Source organism: Lithobates pipiens, unplaced genomic scaffold, assembly GCF_037356315.1.
Source record: "Lithobates pipiens isolate NorthernLeopardFrog02 unplaced genomic scaffold, aLitPip1_a1.2 Scaffold_1, whole genome shotgun sequence".
Taxonomy (NCBI): Eukaryota; Metazoa; Chordata; class Amphibia; order Anura; family Ranidae; genus Lithobates; species Lithobates pipiens.
The window spans coordinates 146,441,043-146,467,612 of NW_027507685.1; the positions used below are offsets into that span (position 1 = coordinate 146,441,043).

The 26,570-nt window shown below is 43.0% G+C and overlaps 1 protein-coding gene across 2 annotated transcripts in view; it reads left to right on the forward strand.

The window, feature by feature from the left end:
* Positions 1-26,570, forward strand: part of USP20 (ubiquitin specific peptidase 20) — a 118,766-nt gene that overhangs the window by 83,840 nt on the left and 8,356 nt on the right. Inside the window, exons 17-24 of one of the 2 annotated variants that reach the window (XM_077478205.1) lie at positions 4,275-4,455; positions 6,636-6,695; positions 10,514-10,640; positions 17,401-17,570; positions 18,216-18,297; positions 22,584-22,692; positions 25,183-25,285; positions 25,417-25,488. In XM_077478205.1, the coding sequence (XP_077334331.1) occupies positions 4,275-4,455; positions 6,636-6,695; positions 10,514-10,640; positions 17,401-17,570; positions 18,216-18,297; positions 22,584-22,692; positions 25,183-25,285; positions 25,417-25,488 (904 nt within the window). The remainder of the gene's footprint in view (positions 1-4,274; positions 4,456-6,635; positions 6,696-10,513; positions 10,641-17,400; positions 17,571-18,215; positions 18,298-22,583; positions 22,693-25,182; positions 25,286-25,416; positions 25,489-26,570) is intronic. The other variant, XM_077478210.1, reaches the window with a different exon arrangement.

Consider the following 26,570-nt stretch of genomic DNA (forward strand, 5'->3'; position numbering starts at 1 on the left):
GTAAAGTTGGGGGTGGTAAAACCCTGCAGTTGAGTCAGTTTTACTGCCTCAAAAAAGCTACCTCCTTTAGCTGCTGAGGCAGAAGCCAAAGTTGTACACATGCCGCAGCAGGAATTAAGCCCCCTGTTGCTTTTGGTGGGTGCTTCTGCCTGCCAATTGCACCCCATTTAAGTAAATGGGGCCACTCTTCAAATACCCTGCAACTACATGTTTCTCTGGGGTCCAAGGGGTTAAAGCAGGTGGTGAGAAAGCAGCACAATGCTGCCTGCTTTAACCCTTTGTTTTCTGTACTGCACAAGGTTGCAGGGCACTTGCAGAGCAGCCTCATTTACTGCTACACCCACCAAAACCATGACAGGGCATATATCTCCGGCTGCGACATGTGAACACCCCTGGCCACTGCACCTAAGGGGTGCAGTTAGGGAGGGGGTAATAAAAACATGTCTTAACTATGGGGTTACTGTTCTGAGCCCCCAATAAGGTGGCTTTCACACTGATGTGCTGTGGTTTATCTGCACCGGGCGTGCAGCACAATGCAGCTGCAACTTTCCTGGGTTAGCTGGGCTTTACCATAGACTTCTATTATATCCTGCAGGGGTGGTGCGCTTTCAGAAAGTGCACCAAATCCGCAGGATATAATTGAAGTCTATGACTAAGCACAGGAAAGCTGCAGGTACACTGCACCTGCTATGTGGGTAAACCACATCACATCAGTGTGAAATCAGCCCTATACTATTATACCCAGTGTATTGCTTCACATTGACCTGAAGATCTCTTCTTTCCTGCTGCTGGCACCATTCTGGAGACTGCTAGTTGGGATAAGAGGTGGAGTGCAGTTATCACTCTTCATGGGACAGGAGCCGGCACTACAGAGGAGGCATCGGCTTATACGGCTCTTGCTCCTTACTACAGCTCCAACCTTACAAGTAGCCCCTCTGCATTGCACTCTGTTTGATGCTCTGGAATGTCAGGTCAGCAAGCCCAGACCGCGATCTACCAGTCACCTGTCTGCGATCTACTGGTAGATCATGATCTACAGGTTGCTGATCTACAGGGCATCTTTATGTAGAGCAATCATTATTTTTTTTAGATCCTCAGAGAGTTCTTGAGGTGCAATGTTGAACTTCTAGTGACCAGTATGAGAGAGTGAGAGCGATAACACCAAATTTAACACACCTGCTCCCCATTCACACCTGAGACTTTGTAACACTAACGAGTCACATGACATCAGGGAGGGAAAATGGCTAATTGGGCCCAGTTTGGACATTTTCACTTAGTGGTGTACTCACTTTTGTTGCCAGCGGTTTAGATATTAATGGATGTGTGTTGAATTATTTTGAGGGGGCAGAAAATTTACACTATTATACAAGCTGTACACTCATTACTTTACATTGTACAAAGTGTAATTTCTTCAGTGTTGTCGCATGAAAAGATATAAAATATTTACAAAAATAGGAGGGGTGTACTCACTTTTGTGAGTTTGTGTGTGTGTGTGTGTAAACTTTAATGGCACCCCAGTCTTAGTCCATAGGGTTCAATATTGAGTTCCACTCTTTGCAGCTATAACAGCTTCAAATCTTCTGGGAAAGCTGTCCACAAGGTTTAGGAGTGTGTCTATGGGAATGTTTGACCATTCTACCAGAAGTGCATTTCTAAGGTCAGCCACTAATGTTGGACGAGAAGACCTGCCTTGCAGTCTCCATTCTAATTCATCCCAAAGGTGTTCTATCAGGTTGAGGTCAGAACACTGTGCAGGCCAGTCAATTTCTTCCACCCCAAACTCACTCATCCATGTCTTTATGGACCTTGCTTTGTGCACTGGTGTGCAGTCATGTTGGAACAGGAAGGGTCCATCCCCAAACTGTTCCCACAAAGTTGGGAGCATGAAATTGTCCAAAATGTCTTGGTATGCTGACACCTTAAGAGTTCCCTTTATTGGAACTAAGGGGCCAAACCCAACCCCTGAAAAACAACCCCACACCATAATCCCCCCTCCACCAAATGATTTGGACAAGCACACAAAGCAAGGTCCATAAAGACATGGATCAGCGAGTTTGAGGAGGAGGAGGAACTTGATTGGTCTGCAAAGAGTCCTGACCTCAACCCATTAGAACACCTTTGGGATGAATTAAAGCGGAGACTGCGAGCCAGGCCTTCTTGTCCACATCAGTGCCTGACCTCACCAATGCACTTCTGGAAGAATGATCAAACATTCCCCAAGACACACTCCTAAACCTTGTGGACAGCCTTCCCAGAAGAGTTGAAGCTGTTAAAGCTGCAAAGGGTGAGCCAACTCGATATTGAGCCCTACAGACTAAGGCTGGGATGCCATTAAAGTTCATGTGTGTGTAAAGGCAGGCGGCCCAATACTTTTGACTATATACAATATATAAATTTTTACATTAGTAAGATATCCGCTTCAGGCAGGGTGTTTGAGCTTTGTAAAGAGCTGTGTTTGGGTGTGTATATACAGTACATACGGAAAGCATTCACAGCGCTTCACTTTTTCCACATTTTGTTATGTTACAGCCTTATTCCAAAATGGAATAAATTCATTATTTTCCTCAAAATTCTACAAAAAAATACCCCATAATGACAACATGAAAGAAGTTTGCAAATCTTTGCAAATTTATTAAAAATAAAAAAATAAAAAAAATCCCATGTACATAAGTATTCACAGCCTTTGCCATGACGCTCAAAATTGATCTCTGATTGGACATGATCTGGAAAGGCATACACCTGTCCATATAAGGTCCCACAGTTAACAGTGCATGTCGGAGCACAAACCAATTCATGAAGTCCAAGGAATTGTCTGTAGACCTCCAAGACAGTATTGTATCAAGGCACAGATCTGGGGAAGGGTACAGAGAAATGTCTGCAGCATTGAAGGTCCCAATGATCACAGTGGCCTCCATTATTCACGAAATGAAGTTTGGAAGCACCAGGACTCTTTGTAGAGTGGGCCGCCGGGCCAAACTGCACGATCGGGGGAGAAGGGCCTTAATCAGGGAGGTGACTAAGACGGAGCTCCAGTGTTTCTCTGTGGAGAGGGAAGAATCTTCCAGCACTCCACCAATCTGACCTGTATGGTAGAATGGCCAGACAGAAGCCACTCCTCAGTAAAAGGCACGTGACAGCCCACCTGGAGTTTGCCAAAAGGCACCTGAAGGACTCTCAGACCATGATAAACAAAATTCTCTGGTCTGATGAAACAAAGATTGAACTCTTTGGCCTGAATGGCAAGTGTCATGTCTGGAGTAAACCAGGCACCACTCATCACTTGGCCAATACCATCCCTACAGTGAAGCATGGTGGTGGCAGCATCATGCTGTGGGGATGTTTTTCAGATGAATGCCGCAATGTACAGAGACATCCTTGATGAAAACCTTCTCCAGAGTGCTCTGGACCTCAGACTGGGGGAAGGTTCACCCTCCAACAGGACAATGACCCTAAGCACACAGCCAAGATAACAAAGGAGTGGCTACAGGACAACTCTGTGAATGTCCTTAAGTGGCCCAGACTTGAACCTGATTGAACATCTCTGGAGAGATCTGAAAATGGCTGTGAACCAACACTCCCTATCCAACCTGATGGAGCTTGAGAGGTTTTACAAAGAAGAATAAGGGCCGGTTCACACTGCGGGCGATGCGAGGCGACACTGACTTGCCTCGCCGCGACCTGCCGCGACCTCAGCGGCGACTTGCAAATGACTTCTGTATAGAAGTCAATGCAAGTCGCCCCGAGGTCGCCCAAAAGTAGTACAGGAACCTTTTTTCTGAGTCGGAGCGACTCGAGTCGCTCCTCTCAGAACGGTTCCATTGTACAGAACGGGGGCGACTTGTCAGATCGCGGCGCGGCAAGTCGTGTCGCCTCGCATCGCCCGCAGTGTGAACCGGCCCTAACAGAGACTGCCCAAAAATAGGTGTGTCAAGCTTGTAGCATCATTCTCAAAAAGACTTGAGGCTGTAATTGGTCCCAAAGGTGCTTCAACAAAGTACTGAGCAAAGGCTGGGAATACTTATGTACATGGGATTTATTTATTTTATTTTTTTTTAATACATTTTCAAAGATTTCAAACAAACTTCTTTCACGTTGTCATTATGTGGTATTGTTTGTAGAGTTTTAAGGAAACCAATGAATTGAATCTATTTTGGAATAAGGCTGTAACAACAAAATGTGGAAAAAGTGAAACGCTGTGAATACTTTCTGGATGCACTGTATATTTATGTATTTTGTATGGTCATTCACAGTATTTTATGATGTTCTTCCCTCAGATTCTCTGTATACACTTGAAGCGTTTTCGCCATGAAGTAATGTATTCTTTGAAAATCAGCAGCCATGTCTCCTTCCCCTTAGAGGGGCTAAACCTGCGCCCGTTCCTGGCTAAGGAATGCGTGTCCCATATCACTACATATGACCTATTGGCTGTTATCTGTCATCATGGCACAGCAGGAAGTAAGTATATGAAGCTCTACTGGTGAGCAAGAAACTCACAGAAACACATTAAAGTGATCCTGTCTCAAAGTGTAGCCATCTAAAAATTTCTTATGATTAAAAAAATCTATATATAGGCAGAGGTTACCTTCAGCAAAAACACTAAACCTCAAAATGAACAGATCATCCAGACATGTAGGCAGCTGAAATTTTATGCAAGTCTAAACCAATGTAAAAATCAAACTTGGCCTCAAAACAATTGCAGATATCTTCAGCTGCCTATATATTATTTTCTCACATATGTGGGAGTCGGAGGAAGGCACTTGATAAACTCTGAGCTCCATGAGCTCCGGAGATGCGTTAGTCCTGCGATAGTGCAACAGTTAGCTGTTGGCTGTAGTGGATGTTCCATAATGTCTTCTAATTTTAACATGATAGCACTTGCTCGTCCCAGTGGCTTTTCTCCTTTACCACACTGCCTACAACTGTGCTGATGTTAAGACCTTACAAAGAGGCCCTAAAATAACACCAGCCAAGTTAAAAAACACACATATATATATATATATATATATATATATCTATCATTTTTTTTTATACATATATATTTTTGGCCATGTCGCTCTCATATTTAGAGTGTAGCATATAACATGGTTGCAAGCAAAGATCTATGAATGAATGAACTACAAGTCCTGACTTTCACCGCTGCAGTACCGTATTTATCTGCATATGACATGCACCTTTTTCCCTTGAAAATAGGGGGCAAATCAGAGGTGCGTATTAAACACCAATAATAGAAAAAGGGGAAAGGTCTGGTGTCCCGGTAACCCATTTCCATCCCTGTAACATATAATAAAACAAAGGGTTCGCCCCGGGACTTTAAATGAAGTGGGTACCGTTTCCGTCAGTAAACAAAACAGTAGTAAATACAGTATATGGTTTATTGAAGTAACATTGTTTACATGCATAGATATCACCAATGGCCAATTTTAAAAAGATACATAAACAAGGAATATTGATACATTGATGTAATAGCAGTCCTAGTACATGGGCATCATACTACCCAATGCGTTTCACGAGATCCAGCTCGCTCTTCAGCGGTGGATGTGTGTAACTATGTGCCTAGGATAATAAAGTATATATTTGGCAGTATGGCACAGTATTACTTATACAGGCAGAGGGTAGGAGGGGTTATGGGTCCCCACTCACCAGTGAGCTTGGTCATGGCTACAGGTGTGCGGCTCCAAGACGGCGGCAGCAGGTGCCTTACCAGGGAGCTGAGGGGGCGGAGTCAGATGGGCCCCGCCGGGGGCCAAATGGAGAGCAGGCATGGCATGGATATAGTAAACACCAATAATGTACCTCGGAGGGGAAGGAGGGGGGCGAGCACCGCCTGAATTCACAGAGCCTTCATCTCCTATCCACTTGGCTCTCACGTCAAGCACACAGTCCCGCCTCTGCCACTGGCATTGGACCAGTGTTCTGTCTATCACAGGAGCTGGTCCAGTGCCGATGGCAGAGGCGGGACTCTGTGTGTGAGAGCCGTGTAAACAGGAGATGACGGCTCCGTGATTTTCTGATGTTCAAGCTGCTTTGGGGAGAGATGGTGAGGCTGCAAATGAGGCTAAACAAAAAAACAGCATTAATCAAACTTCATTGATGGACTGCAGATGGGCATTAATCAGGCTGCATTGAGGACATTGATCAGGCTGCAGGTGGACATTGATGGGCACTGACCCTTAATTTACTTCAAAGTTATTTAAACAATATATTTTTTCCCTGAAACTTCCCTCTTCAAATTAGGGTGCGTGTTATACACCTGTGCGTGTTATACACCTGTGCGTGTTATACGCCGATAAATACGGTGACTGGTTTGTACCTTGGAAGCTCTTGAGCTGGAGGAAAAGTCTGCAGGAGTCCCACATTGCACCCACTATCCACTGACTGCAATGCTTTGCGGGCTCATTTGCAAAAAATAATAAATACGTATTTTGCTTGCTACAAATATGGTTGCATTTGTTATTTTGTTTTGTTTTGTTTGCAAAAGGTGGAGTTAGCCTTTAAACTGAGTTATAGAAATAGCTGCATAAAAACAATAATCTCCTTTTTAATAGGAGAGTACTTGTTACAGTGTTTCCTATAAATAAATCAATGCTTCAGTTGGCCAATCAGCATGGGAATCACTTACAATTTATACTTTACAGTAAATCTCTTGGAACAACCTGATGAGCCAGTGAGAAAAAAAGAACACCCAAAGGATCATGGTAAAACACTTCTGGGGTCTTTTTTTTTTTATATCTGTTGTTGACATTTTGGGAACTGGTAAGGGATCCTAATCTAACCAGGACAGAAGGCCAACAACAGAAGCAGCTGTGTTGCACATACACCCTCTTGATACTCAGACCTCTTCTTAGTAAAGAAGAACACTGTTCCCCTGAGCACCAGGATGGTTTTGTGGAGTTCTTTCTGTTGAAATTCTGGCCCAGAACAGATGGGCATAGAGGCCAGTAACAGTATCTCAGGAAGCTGTACATTTATTGATCTGCTCACTGGAGCATGTTAGCTCATAAGACTGATGGATGGAACAGCAGCGCTTTTTTTAATGTTGAATCTTTTTTTATATTCAGTATTGAAACAATACAGAACATAAACGAAAAAGTACATGTCAAATTCCAGTAAACATACAAATATGCATATCGCTAAATGTAATATAATGCAAGACCTCACGATGAATATAATTAAAGTAAAGGTCATTAAGACCTGTTATGATTAACAGAGCATCAGTATACAATGTCAGAACCTGTCAGAACCCATGAAATCAGGCCAAGACAGAAGTACAGTTCAATCACACTTGTTTAATAATAAAAGTAAAAAGAACAAACTTGGTCAAAACATAGCCAGAGTTCAGTAACCGGAAAGGATAGTCAGCCAAGCTACAAGTCAGGGATCAATGTATTAGAACAGCAAGCAGGATCCAGAAGGAATGTCAGCAAAGCAAGTCTTGAACAGGATTGCAGAAGATTTTCTGTGATGTGACCAAGGCAAAGGCAGAGATCTTCTGGACTGCATGGCTTAAGTAGACAGGACTGATGAGCAGGATATCATCAACAGCTGAGTACCAGTGGAGAGATAGGAGCTGGCAATTAGCCGACAGCTGAGCGGCCAGCTCAGAGAAGGAAGGGCTGAGCCCAGCCCTGACAGAACCATTGCCATCTAGTATTATAATGGTAGAGATCATCGTGAAAATGGCGCATTCATAGATCAGTGTTACTGCCCATAAAAGAAACCGTGCAATGCAGTCCAGAGCACAGTGTATATGAGAAATGGGTAATAAAATAAATAAGTCCATATAGAAGTAGAAGACAAAGTATAAGAGAAAGAAATAGAATAAGATTAGGAGTTAAAAAAGGGGGGGGGGGGGGATTGAAGTGGAACAGGGACAAGGAGGTAGGAGGAGGCAGAGAAGGGTGATAGTTACAAAGGCCTCAAAATCATAAGGGAACTGAAAATGTGACCAGGGTGCATTTTTTTTAAATAACTGGGGTGCCTCTAAAGATAATGAGAAAAAAATTATTAACGAAAAGTTAAGAGTTTACAACCACTTTAAAGGTTCAGCATAATATAGACATTAACGTGTTTAGAGTAAAAAAAAAAATCTTTAAATCAAGCCATCCTTGCCCTCTCTAGCTGCTTATAATGTGAATGAATTACAGGAATTCTCAAATGTCCTCAAAAATCACAATAAAGACTCAGACTGCAGGTTTAGGTTTCCAACAGCTAAGAAACACCTGCTATGAGGACAGTCAAGATCTGCTCTCCATAGAAAATAGTGGAGATTTCAGTGCTTCCGTTGTGAAATTTGCAGATAAATTTCTCCATAATGCCTATAGCTTTAGATGAGAATTGGGGCTTGTTTTAAAGCATAACTTCACTCTCTCAATCGACATTGACTATTTTTATTACTTATGGTGCTGGTGTTAGTAAATGGATAGGAAAGTATATCATATTTACTTGTTTTAAACTCCTTTTTTTTTCTTTTACATTCCTTTAGCTACTTCCTGGTTTCCATGCCTAGGCAAATGATGTCATACATCCCAGGAGTCTTCAGTAGGGGCTTTCTCAGCTAAGCCCACCCTCTCCTGCTTGCATGCCTGTGCTAAGGGCAGGTGGATTCCAGGAAGTAAATGCTACATAAATCACCTGCCCTTACTCAAAATGGCAACGTCCAAAAATACTAGGGGGTGTTTTTCTCAGCAAAATAAAGCATGGAGGGGAGTTTGCTTTGAATATTAAAAATGAATCAAATAGCATTCTTGATTTCTGGTGCTCAAATGAAGTTTAGTTCCACTTTAAAGTGTTTTATTTATAAAATGAAAAGGCTTTAGCTTGAACAATGTGGGCGCATGTTCACTTTAAGGAACAGCTCTAAGCAAAATAATATTTGTGTTGGGATGTAGATGAGTGGGGTTAGTATTACTGTCTGTGTCGTCTTTCAAGAAATGTTTGCTTACTTTCGGTATAATATTACAGATAATAACGGTGATTAAAAAAAAATTAAAAATAGTAGACGGTGGATATTTCCCTTCAATTCCTGTCCCAGTGACTCTCAATGTGTTAAAGTATAACAGGGTGTCACTGGAACAGGATGCGAGGTGAAATAACACAGATAGCAATAAAAGCCTAATGGAGGTTCTATCCCTTCCCTACTCTATGCAAAATTGAAAAACACTTATTGTAGTTTGGCTTTGAAATAAATAAATGGTATACTTGGTATCTATTTATATAATTTCAGTATTGCATGTGATCATTAATTTAAGCACAATTTCTGAAATAACTGGCATGCAGTGCTTAGTAATAATTACAGTTGGACCACATTTGATGCAACAGATCCACTCTGTTACAGCTGAAGAGCTCCTTCTATATCAAATTTTTTACATGTATGCATAAAGCTCTCGTAATCTAAACCAGGGGTCCTCAAACTACGACTCGCAGTGCCGGATATAGCCCGCCAGGATCATATACCCGGCCTGCCCATTAGGGCCAGCCCTACCATGGGTCCCGATCCCACAAGTCTCCTCCCACTGCTGTCATCAGTGAACAGCGGAGAGTAGGAGGCAGCTTAGCTCAGGACGGAGGGTAGGAGGAGGAGCTGGCTAAATTAACTTTTGAAGTTAAACCGCAGGTGATTAGTTGCTAGGACACAGGGCGGTCCTAAGAAACCAATCACCAGCTTGATAATATGTAAAGTCACTCTGCTGGCTCCCGCTTCTGGCCTCTGTCCAGAACTGTACTCTACCACCCTTCAAATTACCCCCCCCCCCACGATCCCTGCATTCTGGGCCTAACTCACTCCTGGTTCCTGCATTCTGAGCCTAATGCTGCGTACACACGATCGGACTATCTGGCGGACTTAGTCAGCCGGACAATTCGATCGTGTGTGGGCTCCAGCGGACTTTTTCTTCCCAAAAGTCCTGCAGACTTAGAAATAAGGCTTGCTTCAAAATTGTCCTCCGGACTCAACTTTTAGCGGACGATCTGTTCGTCTGTGTGCTAGTCCGGCGGACTAAAACTGACGCTAGGGCAGCTATTGGCTACTGGCCATGAACTTCCTTATTCTACGTCATCACGTTCCAATCCACCAGACTTTTGGAATGATCGTGTGTGGCCAAGTCCATTCGCTTGAAAGTGCAGCGGGATTGTCCGCCGGATAGTCCGATAGTGTGTACGCGGCATTACTCACTCCTGGTCCCTGTGTTCTGAGCCTAACTCGCTCTCTGAGACTAACTCACTCCTGATCCCTGTATTCTGAGCCCAACGCACTCCTTATCCCTGCATTCTGCATAGTAAGATATTATTAATAATAAAATTTGTTCATATTTTTTTCAAACTATAGTCCTGGCCCCCTTTTTAAAGTTTGAGGACCCCGATCTGAAAATGTATGAACATTTAATACAATAATCGAACAGACCATTTACTGACACATTATGTGTTTGCTGTGCTCCTAGGGGAAAAAAATCCTAGTATAATTGTTAATTAAAAAAACTAATACTAATCTCCTCTGTTATATCATGTTATGTTTCAGGTGGTCACTACATATCATACTGTCAGAATGTGATTAATGGTCAGTGGTACGAGTTTGATGATCAGTATGTCACAGAAGTGCATGAGACGGTGGTTCAGAATGCAGAGGCCTATGTCCTGTTCTACAGGTGAGAAGGAGACTATAGTTATTTTGCAATACATTGCTCACTTGTGCTTGAATCTGCTGCACAGCTTATTGAAATTGAGCTGTGTTTGTGTTAAAGAAAACCTCCACCGAGAGGAAAATGTAGCCTGATACGTCCTGACCTGAAAATGTTAGTTGCCTGGCTGCCTCTAAGTTAAGCAGAGGCTCACTGCTCATTCCCTGTTAGTCTCAGTGAAAGGTCTGCTCTTGTTTGGACACTTTTCAGCTCATGCATGATAGCCATCATGTATTACAATGGTATACACACAGATCAGCCATAACATTATGACCACTGACAGGTAAAGTCAATAACCTTGATTATCTCGTTAAAATTGCATATGAAAATGGGTAGGATATATTAGGCAGCAAGTCAACATTTTGTCCCTGAAGTTGATGTGTTGAAAGCAATAAAAAATTGGCAAGCATAAAGGATTTGAACAACTTTGACAAGGGACAAATTGTAAAGGCTGGACAACTGGGTCAGAGCGACTCAAAAATTGCACCTCTTGTCCCGGTCTGCAGTGGTCAGGACCGACTAAAAGTGGTCCAAGGAAAGAAAACCAGCAAACCGGTGACAGGGTCATAGGAAGCCAAGGCTCAGTGATACATGTGGGGAGGAAAGGCTACCTTATACAGTCCGATCCTATAGAAGAGCTGAAAATGACTGAAAACATTAGTGCTAATGCTGGCTTCAATCGAAAGGTCTCAGAACACATACTGCATCGCAATTTGTTGTGTATAGGGCTGTATAGCTGCAGATCGGTCAGGGTGATCATGCTGCTCCATATCCACAACCAATACCCTATAATGGGCACCTGAGCATCAGAACTGGACCACGGAGAAATGGAGGAAGGTGGCATGATCTGATGAATCATGGTTTGTTTTACATGCTGTGCATTCCTTGGGACGTGTGAGTTGTTCCCTGGGGAAGAGATGGCACCAGGAAAACAGGCAAGCTAGCGGAGGCAGTGTGATGCTACTGACGGCTTGGTGCCAGATAGCACAGCATACATTCAGATGTCTAGTGAAATCCATGCCTCAACAGGTCAGGGCTGTTTTGGCAGCAAAAGGGGGACCTACTCAATAGTAATGCTAGTGGTCATAATCTTATGGCTGATCAGTGTACCTGCATCTACTGTAGGTGATAAAACAAACAACTGCTATGTTGCTTCCTCTACCTAGTTATTTTCGAGCAGCTCTCAAAGTATCATGCGTTTTGTGACATCTCATACAAAAGGATTTGTCCTTATGGAAGAAGAGGGTATCTGCAGTGTTTTAGGTGTTACATGAAAGAAGACACTCTGGTTATTTCCCAGATGAGCTTGTTGATCCCCCCTGGGTAGCATGCACTTGGGTACTCCAGCAGAGATATCTCCTTGCCCTGCTGTGTGTTTATAAATCCTGTGTCATATCCACAGCTGTTGTACAGCTCTGGGAACAGATATACAGTGCATCCAGAAAGTATTCACAACACTTCACTTTTCCCACATTTTGATATGTTACAGCCTTATTCCAAAATGGATTAAATTAATTATTTTCCTCAAAATTCTACAAACAATACTCCATAATGACAACATGAAAGAAGTTTGAAAGCTTTGCAACTTTATTAAAAATAAAAAACAAAGAAAATCCCATGTACATAAGTATTCACAGACGTTGCTGAATACTTTGTTGAAGCACCTTTTGGCACCAATTACAGCCTCAAGTCTTTTCAAGTATGATGCTACAAGCTTGACACATATTTTTTTTTTCGGGCAGTTCCTCCCATTCTTCTTTGCAGGACCTCTCACGCTTCATCAGGTTGGATGGGGAGCGTCCTCGCACAGCCATTTTCAGATTTCTTCAGAGATGTTCAATTGGGGTCAAGTCTGGGCTCTGCTCGGCCGCTCGAGGACTTTCACAGAGTTGTCCCGCAACCACTCCTTTGTTATCTTGGCTGTGCTGGCTATGTGCTTAGGGTCGTTGTCCTGTTGGAATATGAACCTTTGCCCCAGTCTGCAGTCCAGAGCAGGTTTTCATCAAAGATGTCTCTGTACATTGCTGCATTTATCTTTCCCCTATCCTGACTAGTCTTCCAGTTCCTGCCGCTAAAAAAACATCCCCACAGCACCATGCTGCCACCACCATGCTTCACTGTAGGGATGGTATTGGCCAGGCGATGAGCTGTGCCTGATTTCCTCCAGACATGATACTTGCCATTCAGGTCAAAGAGTTCATCTTTGTTTCATTAGACCAGAGAATTTTGTTTCTCATGTTCTGGAGAGTCCTTCAGGTGCTTTTTGGCAAACTCCAGGTGGGCTGTCATGTGCCTTTTACTGAGAAGTGGCTTCTGTCTGGCCTTTCTACCATACAGGCCTGATTGGTAGAGTGCTGCAGAGATGGTTGTTCTTCTGGAAGGTTCTCCTCTCTCCAGAGAAATGCTGGAGCTCTGTCAGAGTGACCATCGGGTTCTTGGTCACCTCCCTAAGGCCCGTCTCACCAGATCACTAAGTTTGGCTGGGTTGCCCGCTCTAGGAGGAGTCCTGGTGGTTCCAAACACCTTCTATTTATGGATGATGAAGGCTACTGTGCTCATTGGGACCTGCTGCAGGAATTTTCCTGTGCCCTTCCCCAGATCTGTGCCTCATTACAATCCTGTCTCAGAGGTCTACAGACATGTCCTTGGACTTCATGGCTTGGTTTGTTCTCTGACATGCAACGGTAAATGTAGGATCTTATATAGACAGGTGTGTGTGCCTTACCAAATTCTGTCCAATCAACTGAATTTACCACAGATGGACTCCAATCAAGTTGTAGAAAATCAAGGATGATCAGTGGAAACAGGATGCGCCTGAGCTCAATTCTGCATGTCATGGCAAAGGCTGTGAATACTATACATGGGATTTTATTTTATTTTTTTAAATAAATTTGCAAAGATTTCAAATAAACTTCTTTTACGTTGTCAGCGCCTAGAGGCGATTCAGTTCGCATTGTGCGCTATACAAGTATTTAATTCATTCATTCATTCATTATGGGGTATTGTTTGTAGAATTTTGAGGAAAATAATAAATTGAATCCATTTTGGAATAAGGCTGTAATATAACAAAATGTGGAAAAGTGAAGCACTGTGAATACTTTCCGGATTCACTGTAGCAACTAGCACGGTGGTTTATGTCTTCAGCATCTACCAAATGCAGGAATATCAGTTTTTTTTGGAGGATCGGCCTTTCATTATAGCTCCTTTTATACAGAGAACCTTCCCAGAAGACTTTATTTGGAAATGGAGAGCTTAGCTGGTAGGTCCCTTGAGGATAACCACACAGCTTTCAGTGATCATAAAGAGAAAAGATGTGTTTGAACTATTAAAAACCTGTAGGTGGTTTAATATAGCCAGTTATTCTTAAAAGAAGACCAGCTAAGCAATTGGTTTTAGTTTGGTTGGAAGCGAATAGGGGATGCCTAGGTACAAGATGATATTATTACATAATGGTAAGATTCAGCACCATAAAATGACTCCCATGATCCTCTGCTGCCCATCTGGTACTTCTGTCACCTGTCAGTTACATGCCAGCTACAATGACTTCAGTGGGAAATCCTTTAATGTTTAGACAAGAAACAGCATGCACATCGAGGGGAGAAAGTTCACAGTACTGAATCCTTCCTATTAAGAAGAACCCCCACATTGCCCTTCAATATTAAAGTGATTATAAATGATCAACTTGTAAAACAACCCATTCCATTTAAAATAGAAATGAAAGGCAAAACATTTTTGTATAGATATAAAAGAATTAGAAATAACTTTTTTTTTCCCACTTTTTATAAGTGAGTAACTTCCCTCTGTTCTCAGTTGCATAAGAGCTGGGGGAAGAGAAGCAGCAGCACAGTAGAGTGACAGGACAAGTCTGATCATTGGAGGAGAGCACACTGAGTTCCCAGCATAGCTAGAGAACTGACCACAGTGTGCTCTCCTGCTTAGTTTGGTCAGTTTTTAATAGGAAAGCAAAGGGACTGGCATGAGCACCAGGGATTTCACACAAGGGAAGCAATAAAAAGAGAACAGAACACTTTCTTATACAAGTGCATGGTACAGCATCCAAATATCGGGAATATGAAGTGTTGGGGTAACATATACTTGAAGTAACAGGTTCACTTAAAGCGACACTAAACTCTGGTTTAAAAAAATTATATTTAAGTATGTATTCCTAACTCAAAAAAGTACCTTCTCTTGCTCTCAGCCTGTGAACTGATTTCCTGCATTAATTCTCCATGGTCACACTGTATGCAGGAAAGTAAGCACGCTCTCTTAAAATAGTTCTAAATGCAGAAGTGTTTTTTTTACCTTAATGCATTCTATGCATTATGGCAATAAACCTACTGGGTGCAGCCCCCCTTATACTTAATTGAGCCCCATCTCGATCCAGCGATGTGCATGAGAGCAGCAGCTCTCCCATGTCTCTCTAATTCTCCCCTCACTGGCTCACACAGCCATTGGCTCCGGCTGCTGTCATTTAAAGCCAGTGAGCCAATAAGAAGAGAGCGGGGGTGGGGCTGAACCGCGCTCTGTGTGTGAATGGACAATGTCCATTCACAGGAGCACGGCTTGGGATTGAGCTTGCTCAACTGCCCCCATAGCAAGAGCCTTGCTATTTGGGGCAATCGGCAAGGGGGAGAAGCCAGGACAGCTGTTGGGGGAACCAAAAAAGAAGAGGATCCGGGCTGCTGTGTACAAAACCATTACACAGAGAAGGTAAGTATAACATTTTTATTGTTGTTTTTTTTTAAATAAAGTTTTTATCCTTTTACAATAACTTTGAGCTGGCCATGGATTGAGCAGTGCACATGACTGCAACTAATGTGTGTGAACTCCCTTGTACTTCCAGGTATGTGTGGCATGTGACTCTCCCATAACACAGAGCTTTGTGCCTGAGTGGCCAGTTACAAAGTGCAAACACTTATTATGTGGGGGCGAGGGAAGGGTCCATGCTCTTGTATAAGTACTAGGGTTGTACCAATACCACTTTTTTAAGACTGAGTACATGTATACATTTCAAATACTCGCCAATACCAATTACCGACACTTCTTTAATGTCATTTGACAGTGGCACTAATATGCAGCACTGATAGGTGGCACTGGTGGGGACTGGTGAGGCATGGACTGTATCAGTCGATTTTTATTTTTTTTTAAACTTTTATTTAAGAAAAAAAATAAGTATTATTTCTTACAATTTATATATTTGTTGTCATTATTTTGTTTTATAATGCTTTCTTTTTTTTTGGGGGGGGGGGGGGAGTGAGACGGTGTCAGTGTTTTTTTTTTATTATTATTTTTTTATTATTTTACAATTTAACCTTTTAAATATTTATTTTTATTTTTTATTTTTTTAATCAGCCCTATTGGGGGGCCTTAGTGAGATATTAGGGGTCTGACCCCTGACATCTCCCTTTTGAGACAGGGAAAGGGACTGAGGACAGTTCTCCAGTCACTTTCTCTGCAGCCTCAGCTGCGCTGGAGATGAATGGAGAGGAGACAGCGACTCCTGTTCATTCATAAACTGAAACATCATAAACACAGTTTACGATGCTCCTTTATGAATGAGCAGTCAGGGATCACTGACTCTGTGCATTCAGAAAAGGAAGGAGCCAGTAAATGACATATTTACCGGCTCCTTCCTCTGCTCTCCATTCTGACAGATCTGGGGTGGGGGGGACCGGAGGAGGTCCCAGAGAGAGGGAGGAGCACACGGGGGAGCTGGAGGAGGACTTGGGAAGCCAGAGGAGGACAAAGGGGACAATCAGGATGGTGGTAGGGGCAGTTGCAGGCACCAATTTCCCTGTATAGCTTTCAATAAAGCAGCTGACAGCTGCAGGAGGGAGAGGAGGAGAAGAATCGGCTGTCGGGTGTTTTATTGAAAGCTATACAGGGAGATCACCCACCACAACGATCACCTGTGAGGCTGCTATGCTGAGGACACCTGGCCCTATACAACAGGTATCAAATCAGGCATCAGCACATTTGCACGAGTACCGATGCTCTTGCAAATGCTCGGTATCGGTACCGATACTAGTATCGGTGCAACCCTAATGCCGTGTTCACACAACCAGACTTTCCGGCAGACTAGGTCAGACGGAATCAGTTCGTCGGATAATTCGATCGTGTGTGGGCTAATCCGATCGTTTTTCATTTTTAAAAAATCCAACGGACCTAGAAATAGGACATGTTTCAAATCTATCTGACCGAGTCAACTACTATTGGGAAAACCGCTCGTCTGTATGCTGGTTCGACGGACCAAATACGACGCAAGGGAAGCTATTGGCTACTGGCTATTGAACTTCCCTTTTTAGTCCCGTCTTGCGTCATCGCGTTCAAAACGAACGGACTAAGTCCGGTCGTGTGTGGCCAAGTCCGTTCTCTCCGAAAGTCCGTTGGAACTCTGCCGAAAGTCCGTCGGGAAGACAGTCGGACCTAGTCTCCCAGAAAGTCCAGTCGTGTGTACGTGGCAAAATAAGTACTGACACAGAACTCTCATAGGACTTTTGCGTAGGACACCAAGAGAAGATAACATTTGAAGGTGGCAGGAAGTGTCTGTATTAGCAGACAAGAGGGACAGGCCATCAAGTTACCATGAATGTGCTTTGTACTGGTTTACTTTAGGTCTGCAGATCTAAAACCCCTAATTTGGATGAGAATATGGGCCCATAGATCACACACATTGAGCTGTACGTAAACCTCCTTCTCTCACACTTGATATCTGTTCTACCCTCAGGAAGTGCAGCGAGGAGGCAGAGCGGGAACGGCAGAAAGTCATATCTTTAGCAGAGATGAAGGAATCAGGTCTGCTGCAGTTCTACATCTCCCGCGAGTGGCTCAATAAATTCAACACTTTCGCAGAGCCTGGACCAATCAGCAACCAGAGCTTCCTATGCTCACATGGAGGTATGCCCATCAGTATGGCACATGTATTGAATGCATTGGTCATATCATTTGCATCAGATTTATATAGCTTGGGCTGTTCATTTGGGGCACTGAGCATTATTATGGACACATCCACACCCTGCTGCATTTTCTGTATAATAAAAAGAACATTAACCACTTGCCTACTGGGCACTTACACCCCCTTCCTGCCCAGGCCAATTTTCAGCTTTCAGAGCTGTCACACTTTGAATGGCAATTGCGCGATCATGCAACGCTGTACCCAAACAACTTTATTATTATTTTTCAGACAAATTGAGCTTTCTTTTGCTGGTATTTAATCACCACTTGGGGTTTTTTTCTTTTTTGCTAAAGAAACAAAAAAAAGACCGAAAATTTTGAAAAAACTATTTTTTTTTCATAGTTATAACATTTTGCAAACGGGTAATTTTTCTCCTTCGCTGTTGGGCACTGATGAGGCTGCACTAATGGGTGCAGCGTGATCACGGGAGGACATCTATTGACACCCTACCGGCACTGGAAGCCCACACTGTAGTCATCATTTGGCTGTAGCAGAGGCGGAAAGTGGTTAATCAATAATAATTCATGCATCTTGTTACGCAGTTGAACCCTCTAACCCATGTTCAGACTTTCTATTATTTTTTGTAGGAATTCCTCCTAACAAGTATCATTATATTGATGACCTGGTGGTAATCCTGCCTCCGAATGTTTGGGAATATTTGTACAATAGGTAATTTATGCCAATTTATTTATTCTATGTGTGGCATCTAATACTGTCACAATTGTAAATATTCAAACTTCCTTGATGTTAGACTGTGAACAACTGTATTTAGAGTGAGTTATACATTATTTCAGTTTGTAAATGCTGTTTTATGTCTGCCCGAGATGTAGAATGATTATTGTAGTATTAGCCGAGGTTCACACTGCGGCGTCATGAAAGTTGCATGACTTCCATCCAATCGGGCTTTGCCCGACTTTGATCTGACTTAATGTGAATTTTTACACCCCGTGGCATTGAAGTTGGACCAAAGTAGTGCAGGAACCTTTTTCTAAAGTCGGACAGTTTTGTGTAGTATCAGCTAAGAAAGCTCTCATAAGGGAAACATTGAATTTCACATCTCATTTGGGGTTTCACACGCCTGATCCTATTTTGCATCAATGTGAACTGAGCTTTATGTAGTATACTGTATATGTAGTGGAGTGGTACCTGCATTCCAGTAGTGGTAAGTGCCTGGTTGCTTCCAATAAAAGTAGGTATATTCCAATGCTATAATAATGGTCACAGTTCTGCCTCTCTAAACTTAGCACTGCAATCTCTACATCTGATCCAGTGATCTCTATATCTGATCCAGTTGTGGCAAGATAGCTGTAGCTTACGGTCTCCATAGAATTAGCAGACAGTGACTCAATCCAAATCTTTTAAAGATTTTTAATCAAGAAACTTGTGCGTATTATCCGAGATGACCATCAGGTCAAAAAAGCATAGTGTGTCTAGCTGCAGCAGAATACAGTACATGTGGTGAATGGAGGCTAAAGAAATAAGAAGAAGAAGGGTGGGACTAACTACATGGAGCATCCCCTAGCTACGGAGTAAGGTAGGGGCAAAATTAAAGGTAAACAAACAACGTGGGTATAACATGATAGAAATTCACAGACCCACAGAACTTGAGAGAAAGAACGACACTAGTTTGATGTGAATATGGGATAGAAGCTAGGGATTATACCGGCGCTCTGCTTATAATAGGAAACAATGTGTTTATGGTATAAAAATACTTTTTATTACATAAAACCATCAGACATAGCCAGTTAAAAGGTATTCATGTTAATACTGGCCAAGATATCCATATAACAGCAATTACTGGTAGTGATCCCTACATGTTTTGCCAAACAATGGCTTCTTCAGGGGTGTAAGTAATTGCCAAGTGCGATAATAGCTTCTATCCCATATTCACAAATTATTAAATCGGGGATGAGGTTGCAGATCTATTGAGGTCACCCAATTTACCACCTAGTGTGACACTAGTTTGATGTTTGTTTGTAAAGGGGAAAAAAATTTGACTATATACAGTGGATATAAAAAGTCTACACACCGGGATGCTTTCAAGACATATACCAGGGGACAATTCATTTCCTGTATTGCTGACATAAAAAACAAATGAGCATGACTCTCTCACTGCAACAAGCCATTGACCAGTGCAATGACACATATACTGCGGACCGGAACCCTGCCAATTTTGACTTGCTGGTGGCAGCTCAGAGGGACTTACAGCTACACCTGACAGAAGTTACACGACTTGACATGTATAAAGGGAAGCAGCGGGCCTTTGAACAGGGAGATAGGAATGGCCGTCTGCTGGCAATGATGGCTCAGCATGACCAACCTCTCACACTAGTGTCCGCTCTACAGACTCCGGACGGAGGATCCGTGACTTCCTCCTCGGTCATACTGCGGACATTTAACGCCTTTTATGAAAAGCTGTACTCATCGGGCCTCCCCACGGATTTCCAACCCGAGTCCCTAAACACCCTACTAGACCCGTTGGCACTTGGATGGCTGTCTGACTTGGAGAGGGAAACTCTGGTCCAGCCCTTCACAGCCCTTGAGGTCCTAGGGGCCATCAGATCTTTTCCCTCGGGTAAAGCCCTGGGACCAGACTGGCTTCCGATGGATTTGTACAAAACTCACGAAGATCTCCTGGCGCCCCTTCTAGCTTAGCTCTATACCACCTGTTTGTCTGCTGGCGGTTTACCAGCCTCAATGATGCTGATCCATCGCTGAGGGGGATGTTGAATGTCCTAGATACCTTTGCTGGGGTCACCGGTCCAAATCCCTCCTATTCCCGATTGATCAGGAGGCAAGGGCCACATCGCTCTCAGACAACCCCCTTATTTGGGTTGACTCCTTTAAATATTTGGGGGTTCATGTGTCAAACTCGGCATCCGATTACCTCACACTAAATCTTACCCCGGTACTTCTAGAAGCCCAGTCCAAGCTCAAATCATGGGGCAACCTGCCACTGTCGCTCTGGGGGCACGTAAATCTCCTTAAAATGAAGATCATCCCCGGGTTTACTTACCTTTTCCGTCATTCCCCACAATGGCTGCCTAAGTAGTTTTTCAAAAAACTGAACCAGATTTTTTCCTCCTTTATTTCGGGCCCCTCACCACCCAGATACCGCCTGACAACTTTGATGAGACCACGGTCACAGAGAGGTATGGCTTTTCCAGACTGCTACAAGTACTACCTCTCCGCACAGTTCGTGACGGTGGCCTGGTGGCTACAACCGGACAAAACAAACTCCTCAACTGTGCTGGAGGCTACTGTGGTGGGTTCACTGGAGGCCCTCCAGCTAATCATTTATCAAGGCCCTAAGGCCCCGTATCGTTTAACGCCCTCCATGCTCGCTATGCTGCAAGCATGGAGGGCAGGGCTGGCCCTGGAAAAACGCAAGCGCACTGATATCTGGTTAGAAGTCCTCATATTTCAATGCGTTTTGCCCAAAATTGACTTTAACATGACACATGAAAACATTCCAGCTGTGATCTCAGAATCGATTAAACTTGGGCACGTATGGTATTGATTCTATCCTGTGAAAAAATGAAATGAAAGCAACTACACTAGTCCCTTAACTATGGAATTAACTCCATACATTAGACAACATATTTAAAGGGGATATACCCCACAGGCAAGTTTAACCAAACAGAGATAGTTGGTCAATAGATTCTGGTGAGTGCAATTTCATGTGGGGTACCATATGCACTGTTGGGATCAAGCACCAAAAGTAATATTGTCACAGAGCACCAGCACTTGCACAGTGGGGTTTACCCACTTGGGACTTTTGATTGGACAATAATTATAAGAGATATCACTGAATGTGATTAAGTTTATGTGATGGTCAGGAACTGTCAAGCAATGTATGAATATGAATTGTTGGTTTTGATTCTTATGGTTAAGGGATTAGCGCGGTTGCTTTCATTTAATTTTTTTCAATGAATTTTATTAACACTGATACACTTCCAACTGTAGCAGTCCATTTCTTGATTTTTTTACACAGGTTTACACCTAACACGGTTTGTCAATTAATATCCTTGGCGCTGAACCAATTACCTTTACATTGAATTTATACTGGACTCTCCTTGATACGCTGATGCCCACCCTGGGGTTTTTCTGCATGGTGGTGCTTGGGTGCTGAGATCACAGCTGTAATGTTTTCATGCGTCCTGATAAAGCCAATTTTGGGTAAAACACATTGCTACATGAGGACTTCTAACCAGCATTGAAATTTGCAATGCATGTTGGCATTTACTGTTGTATGAATATATACGGGTGACTCTACCTATAAGCACATCCACAGAATTCACAGAATTGTTTTAACCATATAAATACGCATACATGCTATATGATTATTTTAAATATGTAGTACAATAACATTTCATGATTTTATCTATGGGTTATAGACTCCGTGTTTGGCCTATATAGTCCGATTTTTTTATTTTTTTTTTTATTTTTTTTTTACAAATCCATATATACAAAATCTCATACCCACTGTTGATCTTGAATTGATCAGACCAGGCCACCTTCATCCATTGGTCTTTGGTCCAGTTCTGATGTTTACAATCCTTTTGTAGGCATTTTTGGCTGTAGACATGAGTCAGCATGGGCACCCCGACCCAGTCCTATATGCAACAAAATGTAATGCACTGTGTGTTCTGGACCTCTCTATTGGAATCAGCATGAACTTTTTCAGCAATTTAAACTACAGTAGCTCATCTGTTGGATCTGACTACATGGTACTTCAGGGACAACATGTTCGCTTGCTGCCTAATAGAGATAATGAATGTTATTCAGTTTACCTGTCAGTGGTTGTAATGTTTTGGCTGATTGGTGTATACTTTTTATATAGAGGTTATACTATTCAGAGATAAATGATCAGTAAGCCTGTGCCTTGGCTGCTTCTGATTGGATGAGATCTGTCTTTGGCAGCTCTGTGACACCATCTGCTGATTTCTTTGCAGATTTGGAGGCGGCCCAGCTGTGAACCATCTCTATGTTTGCTCAATATGTCAGGTGGAAATCGAAGCTTTGGCGAAGCGCCGGAAAACCGAGATCGACACCTTTATTAAGGTGATAGACGGCTGCGAAATATGATGTCCCCTCTGTGTGAACATTTCTTGTCGCTGTTTGCAGAGCTGTACTGTCATTGTATATTGACATTTCCTTAGTACACAGTTTTTACATGGAGCGGAATCGTGTGTCCTTTGTTGTCAAAGCTAAATTCCATACCTCCTATCCTAGAGAGACAACGCTCACTCCCTGCACTGTAGCTATGGAGGACATACAGAAGTACAGGAAATATGTGGGACTTTACATGTACCTCCTTGCAGTGGCAGCTGTTGCTCAATATTTTGGGGGGCAAACAAACCTGCCCACCCCACACTCGCACCACCGCCACCCACTGCTGCCAGTGCCCCCCCCCCCCCCATGAGCACCGCCGCCACCCAGGGACGGACAAGAGGGCAGCAAACTTACTTTGGGAGATGTCCACCAGACTCTCCACCAGTGTGGCTGCTTCGGTGCTCCGTGGCGAGGTGGAGGCTGAGCTGGGTTGGATCCAAGGCAGGACCAACGGATACCGCTGTGGCCAATACATGCTCCTGCCAGGTGTCTGACTGGGAGGACCCGCTCCAACAGCGTTGCATCTCCTTCTGGCCTGCTTCCTGATTGGCCGGGAGGAGAAGAAGGAAGACATTAGTGAAAAATAATTCACTAATGTCGAACAAGTGGGTGGACTCATGTGCTTCAATGGGGGGGGGGGGGGGTTTAAGTCCGATGCTCTGTGGCAGCCATTTTATAATACAGATAAGGACAGACTGTTTGACAGTCAGACAAGGACTAGATATATTAAAATCTAAAATTTTATTGGAAATATCACAAATATTAAAATAAGTTAAAAACATATCCATAGTTTAGCCATCCAACATAATTTGTTTTCTGGCTTTAGGATCTGTTTATAGAGCCAAGGTGTTTCACAGGCAATCCTGCTTCATCAGGGCCTCGGATCTTATTAGAGTACTGTAAACATGTACATGAATAGTTTAAAAAAACTACTAGGCACCTTAATGATCACAACATGCAGGGATATACAGTGCACTATTGACATAAACACAGGCACACACACCACAGGTTGAACTAGATGGGCTGGTGACTTTTTTCGACCTCAGCAACTATGTAAAAATGAATTGTTTGGGAGGTGAAAAAGCCTGCCAGGCCCGTGGGGAAACCAACCAAGAACCCCTATGGATCAAAAGGAAAGTTGGTATTAATGCCCAAAATGCCCAAACTAGAATCCAAGTGCTATATATGTTATATCTAGCATCTTACAAAGGGTCTGACATGGAGAACCATCTTAACTTCCTTTTGATCCATAGTCCTCTTTATGCACATGAGATAAATTCCCCATCCAGGAGGTTTGGAAAAACATATCATTCCCTATTTTTGGATGTGGAGTATTACTCAAGGGGTTTTTGGTTGGTTTCCCCAGGCTTTTTTACCACCAAACAATTAATTTTTACATAGTTGGTAAGGTCCAAAAAAGTCACCAGTCCATCTAGTTCAACCTGTGATGTGTGTGTGTGTGTGTGAGCTTGTGTTTATGCCAAACAATTCATGTGCACGTTTACAGTACTCTATAATAAAATCCGGGCCCCTAATGAAGCGGGATTGCCAGGAGTTTAGCTTCAATTACATTTTTTAATTACAGCCAGTGCAGCGTACCAACATTTGTCCTTATATCATTGTAATAAAATCCCCTGCACAGCAGGACTCAGGCTGAATTAAGTGCCAGGAGCCAGTGGGACTCTTCTACATTGCACCGTGCTGCCAGTCTAACGCAGGAAGCATACAAGACAGTGGGAGAGAAAGTGATTACATCCTGTACGGGCAAGATGGAAAAGAAGGTAGAGGTATCTACTCTGGCCATTAGGAAAGGTTGACTTTTTCTGGTAATAACGCTGTTGCACTACAGCTGTGTACAGCATACACTAAGTCTTGGAAAGTACCTGGAATAAACATAGCAGGTCATTTTAAACACGTGCAACGTTCAAAGTTATGACTCCACTTTGGTGGCTATGAGTATCAGGTAGGTCCTTATTTAGCACATCAGGGTGAATGCATCTATGTGAACATTGCAGTGTCAGCAATGTGTAACTGTAGATAAGTCAGTGTGGCGTTACTTGACCTGATCCTAAGGGAGGGTAATGCAGAATACACCGCTAATGCTACCACAGTGATTCTCAACCAGGGTTCCGTGGAACCCTAGGGTTCCTCCAGAGGTTGTTAGGGGTTCCTTCAGCATTGGGCAATTTCTGCCTCTCAGATAAGTTCCCACTAACACCATTGGTCTTTTTAGCTATCTGTAAGGAGGTAATTCTTCCCAATGACCACACGCGTAAGGACCATGCTTCCCACTGACCATCACACTAATGTATGATGAGTTGTAGATTTCTCATTTTTAGCAGGGGTTCCTCGAGACCGGAAAACTATTTCAAGGGTTCCTCTGTGTTGAAAAGGTTGAGAAAGGCTGTGCTACCATGACGTGTTTCCTTTGTTTTACAGCTAAATAAAGCATTCCAGGCAGAGGAGTCCCCCAGCGTCATCTACTGTATCAGCATGCAGTGGTTTCGGGAGTGGGAAGCCTTTGTCAAAGGCAAGGACAATGGTAAGGTTGTGCCATCTTTCATCCCAGCCATAAGAATTCTAGAACTATAGCGAGTTCATATATGAGTTTGAAGACCTCTTCACAGATAGAAGCATTGCAAATCTCATTCATTTTCTTTCTTTTTGTCCTAGACCCTCCAGGTCCAATAGACAACACTAAGGTGGCATTGACAAAGAGTGGAGGATTTGTGCAGCCCAAGCAAGGTGAGAGTGTACATTGGCTATCCCATTGCTCATAACTGTGTCTGATTATATACCATTACGTCTGAAATGATCACGTAGTGATGACAGGTCACTGCGTCTGTATTAGGACCAGTGGGTGGCTGCTCCTCTATATCATGTGTGAACCATTATATGTTTTTCTCCCACAGTATAATATGTATCGCTCATAGTGCAATAGGCCTGTTCTCTGCTTTTCTATTTGGAAGCCATGCTGTCAGCACACAGACAGGAACTGACACATCATTTTCTAGGATGTCAAATCCCTGGCTGCCTATTATCTGCTTCAGTAGATGCTTTGTAAACATAGCATTGGGTTTTCATTTAGCTTCATTTGTCACTAATATTCGGCTCTTTACATAGATCCAGAGTTTTTGTTTGGCTGAATGTGTCCCAGGCTAGTGAGAGCAATTTGTGTATACCTGACCTGATAGACCTTTGTGTGACTTGTAAATAAATATACCTGTATTAGGAGCTTTAGCTTTCCCCACGGTGGGAGGCTACAGCTACAGTGAGGGAAAAAAGTATTTGATCCCCTGTTGATTTTGTATGTTTGCCCACTGACAAAGAAATGATCGGTCTATAATTTTAATGGTAGGTTTATTTTAACGGTGAGAGACAGAATAACAACAAAAATATCCAGAATTTTTTTTTTTTTTTTAAAGTTCTAAATTGATTGGCATTTTAATGAGTGAAATACATATTTGATCCCCTATCAATCAGCAAGATTTCTGGCTCCCAGGTGTCTTCTATACAGGTAACAAGCTGAGATTAGGAGCACTTGCTTAGACCCCTTTCACACTGAGGTGCTTTTTGGGCGTTTTAGCACTAAAAATAGTGCCTGTAAAGCACCTCTCATGTCTCCCTAGTGTGAAAGCCTGAGTTCTTTCACACTGGGGCAGTGCGTTTGCGGGACGTTCTGAAAAGTCCTGCAAGCAGCATCTTTGGGGCAGTTGAAATGAATGGGCAGTGCTGCAACATGGGCACTTTTAACCCTTTCTTCGGCTGCTAGCGGGGGTAAAAAGCTCCCCACTAGCGGCCAAATAGCACAGCTAAAACTAGCGAGG